Raw genomic sequence first — 15,334 nt, forward strand, 5'->3', positions numbered from 1 at the left:
ATATATATATATATATATATATATATATATATAATATTTTCTTTTTCTTTCTTTCTTTCCCGGGTCGTTACATCGCTCGTGCGGAATACTAGCTTGTTTGGCCACACACGCTGCCTGCATGTGTATGTTCAATCATCTACTATACAACCAACTTGCTTTTACATTAGGCCAAGTCATTCGACTCAACCTTGCCTCTACTCAAGACCAAGGTCTTTCGATGCGACGTTGCATCCAACATTATCTTGGTTCCTAATCAATATGGTCTCTATGTCTTGACGTCATCCCAAGTCACGGGGTGTTGTCGGCCATCGCAACTCACTCGTTCATGTCATCGAGAACGAGTCCATGTGCGTTCATAACATCAAAATATCCCGAACATCCATCCATTCGAGTTATATCGATGCATAGGTTCTTCATGCCCATGTCATGTCATTTACGGATACCGTACCGGATAATGGGTGCAAAATCCAACCTCTAACACGCAGGTAGGCGCACAATATTGGCACACTCGTACCCCGATACTGTCCTTCAAAAATTTATTTCAAAGAAAGTCGTCCAAGACACTTGTCTTGAAACGCTCGCCCTTACTGTGAAACATGCATGTGCCACATGGTAGCTTACTTAGGTCACAAGGCCTAGGGATGGTGAAGAGATGACACCATGCTTCCCCGTAAAGTACATTTGGAGGCATTCCCAAACTAGCAGGTGTAAACATGATTTTGGCAAACGAACATACGGTATCATAGAGCATCCGCCCGCTATTCAATCGACACTAAATTTGGCAAGCTTTCATATTTCATATGGACTGACTTGACTCCAGAAATCGCATACCAAAATTTTCTTCAAAACCCAGACTTTTGTGGTTAAGACCGAGTGCCCTACCCAACCCTTCAACAAGTCTATCTTTGACACTCTTGTCTACTCGTTGCCTTGGTTTGCCATGTGGAACGTTGGTTGGCTACTACAAATCTGACGGTGGATGTTCGATCCTTGACATTGTCTCAAAATGTTGCGCAAGTGGACTAGACTTCCTAGATGCGTCATGGTCATGCTTCGGTTCAAATCGGGTCGTGGTTCAAGTCTCCCATTGTTGGAATGATGCGTGTCTTTGTCCTCCTACCAATGCGTGTCAACACGATGCCAAACGCGCTCCACCATCCTCTATTGGATACATATTATTCTCTTGCTTCCTCTATTGGATACATATTCTTCTCTTGCTTGACGAACTTGCCACCATTCGTACGATGCATGTCCACCTGCAATTCAAGTTCTTTTTAATTTTCGAGATTCTCTATCACGATTTTTTATTCTTTTTTATGTTCTATCAAATTTCATAACTTCTCGTCCAAAATTTGAATCAATTTGTTTTTTTCTTTGACCAGGACTAATCCATGCCCCTAATTAGGAATGGAGGGTCAAAATGACCAATTTATCCAAGGTTGACTTTCATTAGTTTTCTCAAATTTTCACTTTTTTTTTTTTTAAATATTTTTCTAAGCATTTTTCTCTTCCGCCTCATATTCAAATTCGATCTCTAAGACCGTCAATAAAATCTTAAAATTTCGAGTTTTAAAAGGAAAATTTTAATTTTCAATTTCTCATCGGGGCTCGGATATTTCAACCGTGCACTAATAATTATCTACATTTACATCATAAGTCCATTGTTAGAGTGATTTAGTAGCATTTTCATATTTAAACTTCAATAGATTGATGATTTCTTTCTTTATCTAATATGTTTTTACCATAGCGAAGTTTATCAACATTTAAACCCATAACAAATTTTAATATATAATGTTCCTAAATAGTTTTCTACACATAGCAAACACGACATACACGTAGTAACTGTCTTATTTTAAAATAAAAATAAAGTCGTTGCAATGACATTCATACATTTATATTATCTTTAATATTAATTTATTCAACTTAATATAATTTCGTGTTTGTCACGTATCCCTTAAATGTGAGTGTTTCCACTAACGAGGAAAACATGCAGGCTCGTTGCTTAAATTAAAGCATTTATACTATATAGGTGTAAATAAACTCTACAGTTAAAAATATATATTATTTCAAACTTTCACATCGTCTTTTTCCATGTTTATTAGGTAAAATTGAAACTTTAAACCAAAATCGAGAAGTGACATCTTTAAAAGATAAAATTTTATGATTAGCATACCGTCCATATAATTAAGCTTTCAAACATGTTATTACAAAATTGAAAGTTGAAGGACCTCTTCAATTGAAAATTAAAATTTTAATTTAACTAAAAAGAAGAATGAGAGGGAAGGAGAATCCTACTATTAAACTCGAGAATGTCACGGTCATGCTCGTCCAAGGCGTATTGCCCATGGCCGCATGTTCATGACAAGTCCAACCCTTTATGTCTTTTCATATTCTAGTGTTTTACTCTTATATTTCTAGGAAGTATGACGTTTCAGAAATATCATGTCTAGGCGACATGAAATGCCTCAGAATGTACTATAGAGGGATACGACTAGTTGTCAACTTCTCCATACTCAAGGTTATATACTCTAAGCCGTTGTTATTTCTTTCTTGCTTGCTTATATAACATCTCTTTAAAAAATCTCTCTTTCGAAAATCTCTTTCTGCCCTCACTTTCTAAAACCTTCTCTTAAAACCGAGGCCAGAGGCTTGAGCATACGTCGCTTGGCCGTAGGCGACGCAAGAACGAATTGGCTTAGCTCACTTGTCGTTGGAAAGTGAGTGTCTCACAATCGCAAGTCCGCTACCATTAAAAGTGCGATAGTAACTTGGTGTGTACACAGGTTGATTCAGGTCGGATTGAGTTAGAAAATCTTTTGAACAACTTAAAATTTTAGGTTGGTTGAATTAGTAATCCAACCAATCTGAACGAAGTTCACAATCCAACTCAACCCAACCCAACCCTCTATTTTCAAGTTGAGTTGAGTTGTGGGGTTGTTTTTTTTTTTATTATTATTATTATTTAAAAAAATCCACTATCTACAGCACATGTTATATCAATAATTAAAATCGAATAAATTTCAAATATTAAACATTCACAAGTCACAATCCATCACTAATATTGATGGTAAATGTAAAACATAACTTTCGTAATAATCTTAAAAGCATGATTGGATTGTAATCCTATTTTCGACCCAACCAAGAAAATGTCAGCTCACAAATTAACCCGAATTCTTGATTTTCTAAAAGTTCGACCCAATCAAAATCGAGAAAAAAAAATAACTCAACTAAACTTTTATCATTCAAGTTGAGTAGTTGGAGTTGATCAGATTATCGGATCATATGAATATATCCGAGGTAATAGTCGTTACTCGTTTTCATCTTTGAAGCCCTTCCATAAAAAGAAAGGGGTTGAGGGTAAAAATAGTAAAAGAAGATTGATGAGCCAATGAATTTGAGAGGTGAAAATAGTAAAAACATGAAAAATGAAAAAGGAGTGGTGGGCCAATTTTGCAGCGTAAAAGAAGGGGAGGACTTCAATTATTTTCACGCCAATGTCAATTTTCTCCCCCACATTCATAACATGCGTTCCACGTGGCAGTCGCAGTAGAGATTCATTGTATTCACCGGGTCAAACCACACGCTTTTCACCTTCTCCATTCAAGTTGCGGGAAGATTCTTTATTTTTAACATTAACAATATTCAAAATAATAACCTATTTAAATTTATTAAATCAATATTTTATTTTAAATCAACCTCAAAAATATATGTACTCAATTATATCTTATTTTATTTTTAATTTAACCATTTTAAAATAACATATAGAATCTATTTTTATTTTTAATTTTGCTTTATATGTAATTTTTTGGTTTAAATATTCTAACTTCAACTTCAACTTTATGTTCAACTTTACGTGGTCTTGATATTTGGTTCATTCAAAAAAATCAAATTTAGAATCTCTTGGTGGAGCCCAGCGTATCTTAAGTCTTCTAACTCATTACTATATGGAGATAAATATTATTAAATGCCTAAAACAATAGCTATATTGTCCAAATGGTTGAATGAAGCAAAATAATAGCTAAGCCGAAGTGAAGCAGCCAAGCTGAGGGAAAGTTGTCTAGAGCTAACGGCTTGAAGAAGCTGCTCACATGAGCTTACGATGTGGACGAGCAGTATGGTTTGAGACAACTCGATCAACCCAACATATGTTGAGGACAACTAAGGCCTTGGCGGGATTGAAGCTCATGAGTTGCGTGTGCTAGTCGTGAGCCTCGCATCACATGGGTCACTATACGATGGTGCAAGCAGAAGAATCTTCATGGATGATTGGATGGTGAAGCAATATGATGTTGGAAATGAACCCTTCATTCACGGAACAGAAACATTAAAATCAACTTTAATTTTATTTAAAACTTGACAACAAAAAAAAAAAAAAATAATAATAATAATGCAATCACGTATAATCATAATTTATGACGAGATTTAATTTTTCATGACTATTCTTTGGACTCTACTATATCTATTCTGGATAGGGTTGAATGAGCGCATGAATTCATTAGGTGGGCTCGTACACATGCCCCCTAAGTCTGATTAATGTTGTTGAAATTAAATATAAAGAAAGGAGGGCATATCGTATCTTGGGTACGCGTTCGTACAAAAGCATATTGGAGAAGTATCTCGTGCTCGTGACATGCAACATGCACGAAGTCTCACATTTTCAAATCATAGATATAGTTATTATACATATTATACTTCCATACCTTTCATGCCATAACTTTCCTATAGGATGTACGAATGTGTACATGACCTATCATTCATTCTTAACATCCTTGACTCATCAAGTGTTTCATAAAACATTACATGAATATGATATCTAGGGTGCATTGTTTTTCATTCGATTGCTCTGAGCGCGTGTTTCTACCATGTGAAAGGCTTCTTAGTTTAGAGCTTGAGCTTTAGCGTTTCACAACGTTTTCTTCGATTTCTCTATTGGCGTCACGTGGATCCCACAATGTAAATGTGCCATGCTTTAAGCCTCATGGATACCGCTTCTATTTTGTACGCTTGACTCTTGTACACTCCTATATCTGAAAGCTTGCATTCGAATTCTAACGACGACGCCTACATATATTCATAATAATTTTCATAATTTTTATCTCTATAACTTGATTGAACTGGATTCCTTCACTAAAATAGATCCTCATAAGTTTGATTAACTATTGAAATAAATAAAGTAGGTCAAATTAGGTTTTAAACTCATGACTAACCCTCTACAACAGAATTTGTTTTGTTTTAAAATAAATATATTAAGATAGCCATCATTAAAATATTTTTTAATTATATTATAATTATAAATTTTAAAATAGGGATAAAAATGGAGATTATATTCCTTATTTATATATATCAATAAACACAAAACTAACGGAACTAATATATTGTTAGAATACGAAGTCTACCGGTGTTTGCTATATTAGTGAATAAAAGACTTCTACTTTAATTAATAATATTAAGAAAAAAAAAATAATTTTTGAAATACCAATTAATTTTTGTTTAAAAGGATTAAATTGAGAAGAAATAAAAATGGAATAAATACATGGGTCATAATGGGATAGAGAGAGAGAGAGAAAGAGAAAATAAAAGTAATTAATTAAAAAAAAGAAAAAAGAAAAAAAGAAAAAAAGAAAAAAAGAAAAAAAGAAGGGAGTTGGGGCAGAGGAGTTTACGGAAGAGAGTGTATCCCTTTGGGGGCGCCCCCTTCTCCCGTGTTCTTCTTGTTTTAATTAATTAATTAATTAATTATTATTATTATTATTTAAAAATTTATAAATAAATATATAAACCAAACCCCCAATGGCCCAGCTCCCGTCTTCCTTACATTTCCCATGCCAATTCCAACTTTCTTTTCTTTTCTTTTATTTTTTTTTGTTTCTCTTTTGTGGTCTAAGCTTCCAAGTCTACACACACACACACACACACACACCCATCCCTCTCTCTCTCTCTCTCTCTCTCCTCTTACACACAAACAAAGAAATTTCCTTGTCGGCTTGGACCAAACACCATCTTATCGTTTCTTCTTCCCCCTTCCATTCCATTCCCCCCCTCTTCCACCTTCTTCTTCTTCTTCTTCTTCTTCTTCTTCTTCTTCTTTCTCTAACCCTACTTTCTGATCTTTCTCTTCACAATCCCCCTCTCAATATACTAAACCAGCTGTTTGCTTCACTCATCTTCAGGTTTGTGATTTCCGGCTTCTTTTTGTTTCTTTTTTTACTTCTGGGTTTCCTTATTTTCCTCGTTTTTCTTTTTCTATGTTTCTGCTTCTTAATTCTCCCTTTTCCCCAACTGGGTGTACCTTGGATCGAGCTCCTGGGGGTGTTTTGCTTCAATTGCCTTTCTGGGGTTTTCTTTTTGGGGGGTTTTTATTTGGGTTAGGTGAATGTGTTGAACTCATGTGGGGGGGTTGTGATTCTTGTTCTATTTCTTGGATCCGGGATATGGGGATCCAACTCCTTGGGGCTGTGTTGTTTATTTGAATTGGGTAGTCTTTTTATGTTGTTGAATCATAGGACGATCCACTTTGTTTTTTTGATGAAATGGATGTGTTCCTTTGTTGGGTTTCAATTTTATCTTTGAAATCGTGGATATCTCATGTTCTGATCGGATGTGCTGTTGAAGTTCTAATAGCGGATGCCTTTTAAGCGCTTCATTTAAGATACAAAAAGTAAGGTGCGGCTAAGCTAAGTATCTGAGGCATTTATGGATCTATAAGGCCGCCCCTATCTAATAGATACCATTTGCTGTTGTTCTGGGTTGGTATTAAATATCTTCGAAGGACTTACAAATGTGTTTAGCTTTAGCCCCCCATGCGCTCTGCATAGATAGCAACGCATTTAATTGGATACTTGTGATTTAATTGTTTAACACATCCACCACCGGTTTTCCAGGTCGGCGATTGGGTTGATTTGGAACATAAATATCTCTCTGATATTATCATGTCCTTTTCAGCTGCCTCGAATCTTCCCTCAGGAGGACCCCATTCAGGTTTGTGTTTATTGTTTATGAAGTTTGTTCCATTTGTAAATTTAAGCTAGTATAAGGTACCTATACTGAATTGTGTACGATTTTTGTTTTACAACTGTTTGGTGTTTCTAAAATTTTTCATTCCATTACCATGTCGTTTATTCAGCCTTCTGTTAACTTATTGAACGTGTACCTTGTTTTTCTATTTTCAGGGTCCTCTTCTGATGCATTGTATAGGGAATTATGGCATGCCTGTGCAGGACCTCTTGTCACCCTTCCTCGCCAAGACGAACGAGTATACTACTTTCCACAGGGTCACATGGAACAGGTATCTGATTTTGTGATGTACTCTCCGCGTTTGCTTTTTAGGACTATATAGGCGTGAGATCCCACATCGGTTGGAGAGGAGAACGAAACATTCTTTATAAGGGTGTGGAATCCTCTCCCCTAGCTGATGTGTTTTAAAAACATTGAGGGGAAGCCCGAAAGAACAAGCCCAAAGAGAACAATATCTGCTAGTGGTGGGCTTGGACGGTTCCAATAGGGGAAGAATGTTAAGATTTATGAATTGAACTGATATCTTTAAGTTTGCTTTGTAGTTGTACTCCCTTCATAATTAACTTACTGGAATTCATGTCTTTTGTTGACTCCTAAAAGACGTTCTATAGATTTCTTGTAACATATATGTTCTTTGCACTATATCAACGAGAGTTTCTTGTTTGATATATTGATGCTGAAAATGTTAGAAATTCAGAGTTTGTTTTATCTCATATGTTTAGCTGGAAGCCTCGATGAATCAAGGATTGGAGCAACAAATGCCTTCATTCAACCTAGCATCAAAAATACTTTGTAAAGTTGTCAATGTTGTTCTTCGGGTGAGTTTTATTGCATGTGGCGGTATATTTTTCCTGTCTTTCCCATATCGTTGGCTAAGCGACTGGCATATCTGTGCACATTGTAACGTATCTAATGACTACCACTTTGGATGTTAGGCGGAACCTGACACAGATGAAGTTTATGCTCAGATAACTCTGTTACCAGAAAGCAATGTTAGTTCTGTACTCTTTCATTCTTTGAACTCTTGAACTATAGTAGGCAGCCATCACAGCCAAGCATTTTTAATGCTTGCATTGTATATTTGAACAGATTGTGGTATTCAATCTCTTTGCTGGTTTTTAATAATAATTGTGTCGATATCTCTAACTTCTTTTATGTCTAATCTTTTTTCATGAGCAGCAAAGTGAAGTAACGACCCCAGATCCTGCACTTCCTGAGCCGACAAGATGTAACGTCCACTCATTTTGCAAGACGCTCACTGCTTCTGACACTAGCACTCATGGTGGCTTCTCTGTTCTTAGGAGGCATGCTGATGACTGTCTGCCACCTCTGGTTAGATAATAGAAATGATATTGCAAGCCAGCATCCATTTTCTATTTCTCTTCCGTGTTATAAAGTCCTTTCGTTTTTCAGGATATGTCTCAGCAGCCACCATGGCAAGAATTGGTAGCAACTGATTTACATGGGAATCAGTGGCATTTTAGGCACATTTTCCGAGGTATGGTTTATAAAGTCGAACAAGTAATAGACATGTGAAAAGCTTTAGATGTTTGCTGTCCTGGCTAATAAAGATTTCTCACACATGAATTTACACAAATACATATGTACGATCATACGTGCACAAAACCACTCATTTTTTCATTGGACAAGAAGAGTTCCCCCAGTCACACACATGATTTTGATACTGATACATGAAATTGCAGGTCAGCCAAGGCGTCATTTACTAACAACTGGGTGGAGCGTCTTTGTTAGTTCCAAAAAGCTAGTAGCTGGAGATGCTTTTATCTTTTTAAGGTAATTTTGTGGCTTTCCATTTAAGAAGAATGTCTATTTCTTAGTGGGATTTAGATGAATCTTGACGGAACGAGTACATGATCTCTTTTGTTATGTGCGTTACTTCGCAGAGGTGAAAACGGAGAGCTTCGTGTTGGGGTGAGAAGACTCATGAGACAGTTAAACAACATGCCATCTTCTGTTATATCAAGTCACAGTATGCATCTTGGAGTTTTAGCCACTGCTTCTCATGCTGTTGCAACTGGAACGCTCTTTTCTGTCTTTTACAAGCCAAGGTTTGTCATCTCTACGTTGCTTTCTTTTGCTAGCTTTTGTATCTTACTCCAAGTCAGCTGTTCGCTTTTGCCATTGCCTTGTTGATTTATCTCGAGCAACTAGCGAATTCCCGATTCCTGAATATCCTTCCTTATGACAGAACAAGCAGGTCTACATTTCTTGTAAGTCTAAACAAGTACCTTGAAGCTCAAAACCATAAACTCTCTGTCGGGATGAGGTTCAAGATGAGATTTGAGGGCGAGGAAGTACCTGAAAGAAGGTAACCGTGTCAAACTACCCAGCTCTTTTATCCTTCATTGATTGGTTGATATATTAATTTTTGTTATATTCTTCGACAGTTTTAGCGGAACAATTGTTGGTCTTGGAGATAATGCATCACCTGGGTGGGCTAATTCTGATTGGCGATCTTTAAAGGTTAGTTAATTCTCCTATATTGCTTCTCGTGTTTCGTCAAAGCTCAGTCTAGACATGTTATGTGATGTGTATTGGATACAACACTTCCTCTCTCTTTGAGTTCAATTCCTTATATGATATGAAATAAGGTGTCTTAATCATGCCACAAAGACTTCATGGTGGAGGACGGGATTGTACCTTACGTATTTGGATTTAGGGAGGTTTCTTTGTACTTTTCAATTTTAGAGTATTATTTTTAAGGTTTTGAAGTTTCAATTAGTTTGTGGTATTGATGGGCATACGAGTTACAACCTTTTAATTGATCATAGGTTACTATAAGGTTTATTATCAAGGCTATAAATTGTCCGTTCATGTTGTATGAAGGTTTAGATTTGCATGTTAGAGTTATTCAAGTAGTCTTGATCAAACTATCGTGTGGAGTAATTTGAATCATGAGTCCAGAAATGAGTATCCTTTAATCTTGATCATCAAGGCAATTCATTCCAAAACTTTTCATTGGTTTGATTCTTTATCATTTTTGAGGTTCTTGAATAATTTAGATCGAACGGTCTTGTTCTTCAATAACGAATTCCAAGAGTTTCGTAACATTTGGTGTCAAAGCTTTAGGTTCTAAGTCGGATATATGTTTCCATTGTTTTTCATACAGAAATTTCTTATTTTTTCATCTCATCACATTCTATCCGATCATTTAAAACAAAAAAAAGGTGTCATTCTTATTATTTTTTTCATATTTTTTTTTGTCTTCTGTGTTCTTATAGATCTCGTCTTATTCTAAAACCTTGTATTTTATAAGATCTTGAAATTTGGGTTGCATAAAGGAGAAAAGTATGTACTTCGATAAAGACGTGTGGAAAAATTATTTTTCTTGTCTCTTTGCATTCCTTGCAATATGTCACGAAGGAGATCAACTAAATCTATGTTCCATCAAGCACAAAAATACATTGTGAGACCCACAAAGATCCATTTTCGATAGCTTTTCAAGGAAATTTGGATGAAATCCACCGATCTATGAAACACGTGTCTAAATTACGTCAAGAGTTGAATTTATGAGACCAAATAAGTGAGAGACAAATTGTACAACCTATTCAAAAAGAGGAAGATTATCTTATGCCCGCTAGACAATGTTTCAAAATGATGGTATTGTTACGGATGACGTGGAGACCAGCAAAGACAGTATGCAAGTATATATTGTTCCATGTCCATTAGAGACGGAAAGTGAAAAGGCGAAAGAGTGTGAGAGAACAATGTTTGGTATATGTAAGGACAAATACACAAACTTGAAAGCGAAAGGACTTTCTTTCTAATGGTAGCGTTTAACTTAAGTGTACCTACTTTTTCTATTGAATTATTGCAGGAAATTATAAAATGCTTATTGAAAAGCAAGATTCAATAATTGATTCTTATTCGAGCCAACATCAAATTATGGACAAAACAAGACCAATGAGCTACACAAGAAACGACACTCCCATTTCACTTTTACATCCATGCATGACCTAAAGATAAAAGTGAAGACCTCGAGAAGATTAAGACCACGAAATGCAAATGATTTAAGTTTGCATTACAAGGGGATCAATTGGATTCAAGGATGAATCCTCTTGAAGAAGGGGACTTCATGGTGGATAACAAAATTGTACCATCCATATTTGGATTTAGGGATGTTTCATTGTACTTTTCCGTTTTAGAGTATTGTTTTTAAGATTTTAAGTTGCAATTAGTTCGTCATTATGGTATTGATGGGCCTGAGAGGTTACCATAAGGTTTATTTTCATGGCTATAAATAGCCATTCATGTTGTTGCGTTAGTATAAAGTTGCATATTACGCTTCTTAAGCCATGAGTTTGCTCCTTTGCATTTCTTGTGTTTAGATTTACATGTTAGAGTCATTCAAGTAGTCTTGATCAAACTATCTTGTAGAATGATTCAAATCATGAGTTCTTTTCTCTTGATCTTGATCAGTAAGGTAACCTGTTCCAAAACTTTTCTTTGGCTCGATTCATTATCGTTTTAGGGGTTCTTGGATAATTAGATTTAAAGGTCTTGTTCTTCAACAAGATTATTAGATCAATTCCCAAAAGTTTCCTAACATCATAAACCTTACTGCCTAAGAGGCATGTCCGATCATCGATCATCGATCATAGATAAGTATTCATAAAGAAACGTAGTGGGTTCTCATAGTATTGATCTTTCCTTTACCGATAACGTGTGAGATGGTAGCCTTTAGATGGCAATCCCTTAGCCAAATAAGCACCAAAAGCTAACGTAACCTCTATCATCTGAAAATAAGAGACTTTGAATCAATGATTTATTTTATAATTCAATAACTCACTTCTTGGTGTTGGTTGGTATAGGTGCAATGGGATGAACCTTCATCTATCTTGCGTCCAGATAGGGTGTCTGCTTGGGAATTGGAACCACTTGTTGCTTCGAACCCTCTAAGCTCTCAGCCTACGCAAAGGAACAAGCGTCCACGGCCAACTGTTTTGCCTTCACCTACGGCCGATGCAGCTGTACTCGGTAATACAACTCTTCTTAATAGTAATAAATCATTTTTGATTTTAGATGGAACATTATTGATATTATCTTTATGTACTAGGCGGGTGGAAACCTACGGTTGAATCTTCTGCCTTTTCGTTTACTGAGCCACCACAGCGTGGAAGGGACGTGTATTCATCACCGAAGTTCAGTACTGCTGCTTCGAATTCTCTTGGTTTTAATGGGAATAGTTCTCTTGGCGCTGTGTCGAGCAACAACTACTGGTCTAATACCAATAGGGTGGAAAATATTATTGACACTTCATCTCATGGAGCTAACAGGGAACCCATTGAAAAGAAACAAAACACTAAAAATGGGTGCAGGCTTTTCGGGATCCAGCTTCTTGGAAATTCCGATGTCGGTGAAGCTTCTCCAGATACAACTCCTAAAATGGTCAGTGTGGATAGGTTGGTTCCACCGGTAGACACGGAATTCGACCAGAATTCTGAGCGATCAAACGTTCACCGATTAGATATTCCTTCAGTAAGCTGTGATGCTGATAAATCATGTTTGATTTCCCCACTAGAGTCTCAAAGCAGACAAATCCGCAGCTGCACGAAGGTATTTCAATCCATCGACCTTTCATCACTTTGCCTGTTCTTTTTTGAGAAGAAACATATTTCATTGACGTTTGAAATTTATAAACGAAGGTTAAATATATATTTTTTTCAGGTTCATATGCAAGGAATTGCCGTTGGGAGGGCCGTTGATTTAACACGGTTCAATCAATATGATGATCTACTTAGGAAACTGGAGGAGATGTTTGACATAGAGGGTGAGCTTTGTGGCTCTGTTAAGAAATGGCAGGTTGTTTACACCGACGACGAAGATGATATGATGATGGTTGGAGACGATCCATGGAAGTAAGTACACGTTTCAATCCCATCGCCGAACACACCCAATTTTTTTTTGCCTGTTCAATATTAGTACAGAAATCGGAACGAATCAAATGCTTTCATCCACCTAGTTATTTGCTATAGTTGCTTAAATGAATGGTGTCTTTTCTGATAGATATCTTAATCGTGTGGATTCGAAACTTGGGGTTTATGTATAGCTTTCTAAATGATTGCAGCGAGTTCGTCAGCATGGTAAGGAAGATATTCATCTACACGACCGAAGAAGTGAAGAGACTGTCGCCGAAGATAAAACTCCCCCTTGGTGGAGAGACAAAGCTTAGTAAGCCAGATTCCGATACGACTGCCAACCACACAGAGGATCAGTCGTCCATCGTCGGGTCAGATTGCTGATGGAGATGTATCCTATGTCGTATAGTCACTGGCAGAGGAAAAAGAAAATGTGGAATCTTCACCAGGGGATGGGGAAGTTGAAGAAATAGATATCGTCTTGCAGGGGTCGATCGAATGGAATCTGTAACAAGGCGTTCGTATATTTTCACTTGGAAACTCCGAAGATTCCAACGACGACAAAGCTAGCTGCAGGAGCTGCTACATATATGAAGGGGGTTGGGGTAAATGGTGAAGGCTTTCTGAGCTCATCAATAGAGTGAGGAATGAGTTTGTTATTTAGGAATAGTGTCCTGTGTTTTAAGACGTTGTAACGAATATTTGTAGCTAATAAGGTTCGGTTCGGTTCGGTTTAGTTAATTTTTTGGGGGTTTTGTGTCTCCTGATTATGAAACCATGTGAGTCAGCTTGAGCTTGCATTTTTGTACATAAGGAACATGTGATGCTGTCTTGTTTTGCACTATATTGATTGCAGGAGTCTGTTTTTGTATGGGTTGTGGATGATAATGGAGGGAGGAAGAAGCTCAAAACATCTTCCATGCTTCCAATGTAAATGTAATGTTATCTGATATTATATTTTTGATTGCCAAATGTTATTGAATTTATGAAATTATATGGGAGGATGGATGAAATGGAGGGGAAGCCGTGGATTTAACTCGAACTTTATGCGAACATATTCATTCTTATTTCTTCATGGTTTTATTTGATTCGAGTTGCTATAGGTTCGTAACGAGGAGAAGATCGAGAATATATGATTTGAATCTTTTTTTGAATTTGGATTAATCATATCTTTCTCGTTTTTTCTGAAACTTGTTCCATTATGTTCTTGAATTTCAGATCTACAAGTTTGGTGGAGAAAATAATTTGATTCGAGTAGCGGAATACCCAAAACGGAGGGGCTCTTCTCAAAGTCCATTTTGCAAGCCGTTTTGGTTCGTTTTTTTTTCTCTGACTTGATTTAGGGCATATTTGAGGAGTTTAATGAAATTTGAAACATTCGAAAGGCCTGAACTTGGACAAAAAGTGTCGAACATACCAAGTGGCTCTTTGGAACTTTTGATTTAACTATGCTTGGAAAATATATGAAAGCACGATAGAAGAAACACATTTTAGAAATTCGAGCCTGAACTGAGTTGAATTTATTTGATCCATGTTTAGATAGTTATACCATGTCTATATTCATGATAATATTAGATAGTTTGTTGGTTAATTTTCTCTGGGTAAACTTGTCATAAATGACAGAGGTTCGTAGTAGTACCTTGAGTTGGCTGAACTTTAGAATGCACAAATCTTATGAGAATTTATGATATGTTAAGGAATCACTACAAGGAGAGTAAGACTCGGATTACCTTATTGATCGAATATCTCAAGGCAAGAACATTGTTTGAGATTCGAATCACTCCACAAGCAAGATCGATCATGTCTAGCTTGAATGATTCTTGTTGATCAAATATCTCAAGGCAAGAACACTTGATTGAGATTCGAATCACTCCACAAGCAAGATTGATCATGTCGAGCTTGAATGATTCTACATGCAGGTTCTAAACACAAGAATTTGCAAAGAAATTCTCTTGGTTCATATCAACTTATAATCGAGGTCGCATGTTGAGGGCCTACAATACAGGTCTAGGACTATGATGACTACGAAAGAGACTAGGAGAATAATCATTCAAATTCTTGTGGAGCATGATGTAGCGATCGGGGTGGAGCCGGATGTGAGTTGTTGGTTATAGGGAGTCATGTTACATCTAGAGTCTAGATTTTCATTCATACTTTGTTTCTTTAAATCATGTATTTTGTGTATTGTAAAACGCTTAAACTTGTAGTATTGGTACCGTCTATCTTTGGTAATAAAAAATTTCATTAATATTTTAATTGAATTTCTGATGGTCTGTACCTCGAGATTCTTGAAAAGCTAGTTGATACAAAATCACTCACTCCACAACTAAGACTAACCAAGTCAAGATTGAACGAGTCGAAAGCATAAATACTATTTTGAATGTTTTATTTATTTATTTATTTATTTTTAATGTTTTTGAGAATATAGAAAAGATTGAACA

The 15,334-nt window shown here is 36.3% G+C and overlaps 1 protein-coding gene across 2 annotated transcripts; it reads left to right on the forward strand.

The window, feature by feature from the left end:
* Positions 1-5,899: 5,899 nt before the first annotated feature.
* On the forward strand, positions 5,900-13,865 carry LOC111792922 (auxin response factor 1-like). 2 transcript variants are annotated; one of them, XM_023674561.1, is made up of 16 exons: positions 5,900-6,170; positions 6,613-6,746; positions 6,882-6,978; positions 7,170-7,285; positions 7,737-7,832; positions 7,950-8,006; positions 8,194-8,346; positions 8,428-8,512; positions 8,718-8,808; positions 8,919-9,083; positions 9,224-9,343; positions 9,423-9,498; positions 11,847-12,012; positions 12,092-12,591; positions 12,703-12,893; positions 13,103-13,865. In XM_023674561.1, the coding sequence occupies exons 3-16, from the start codon at positions 6,930-6,932 to the stop codon at positions 13,275-13,277; spliced, it is 2,040 nt and encodes a 679-aa protein (XP_023530329.1). In that variant the 5' UTR covers positions 5,900-6,170; positions 6,613-6,746; positions 6,882-6,929; the 3' UTR covers positions 13,278-13,865. The 2 variants fall into 2 exon arrangements, with proteins under 2 accessions (XP_023530329.1, XP_023530321.1); XM_023674553.1 differs by lacking the exon at positions 6,613-6,746.
* Positions 13,866-15,334: the final 1,469 nt, after the last annotated feature.

Source organism: Cucurbita pepo, chromosome LG01, assembly GCF_002806865.2.
Source record: "Cucurbita pepo subsp. pepo cultivar mu-cu-16 chromosome LG01, ASM280686v2, whole genome shotgun sequence".
Taxonomy (NCBI): domain Eukaryota; kingdom Viridiplantae; phylum Streptophyta; class Magnoliopsida; order Cucurbitales; family Cucurbitaceae; genus Cucurbita; species Cucurbita pepo.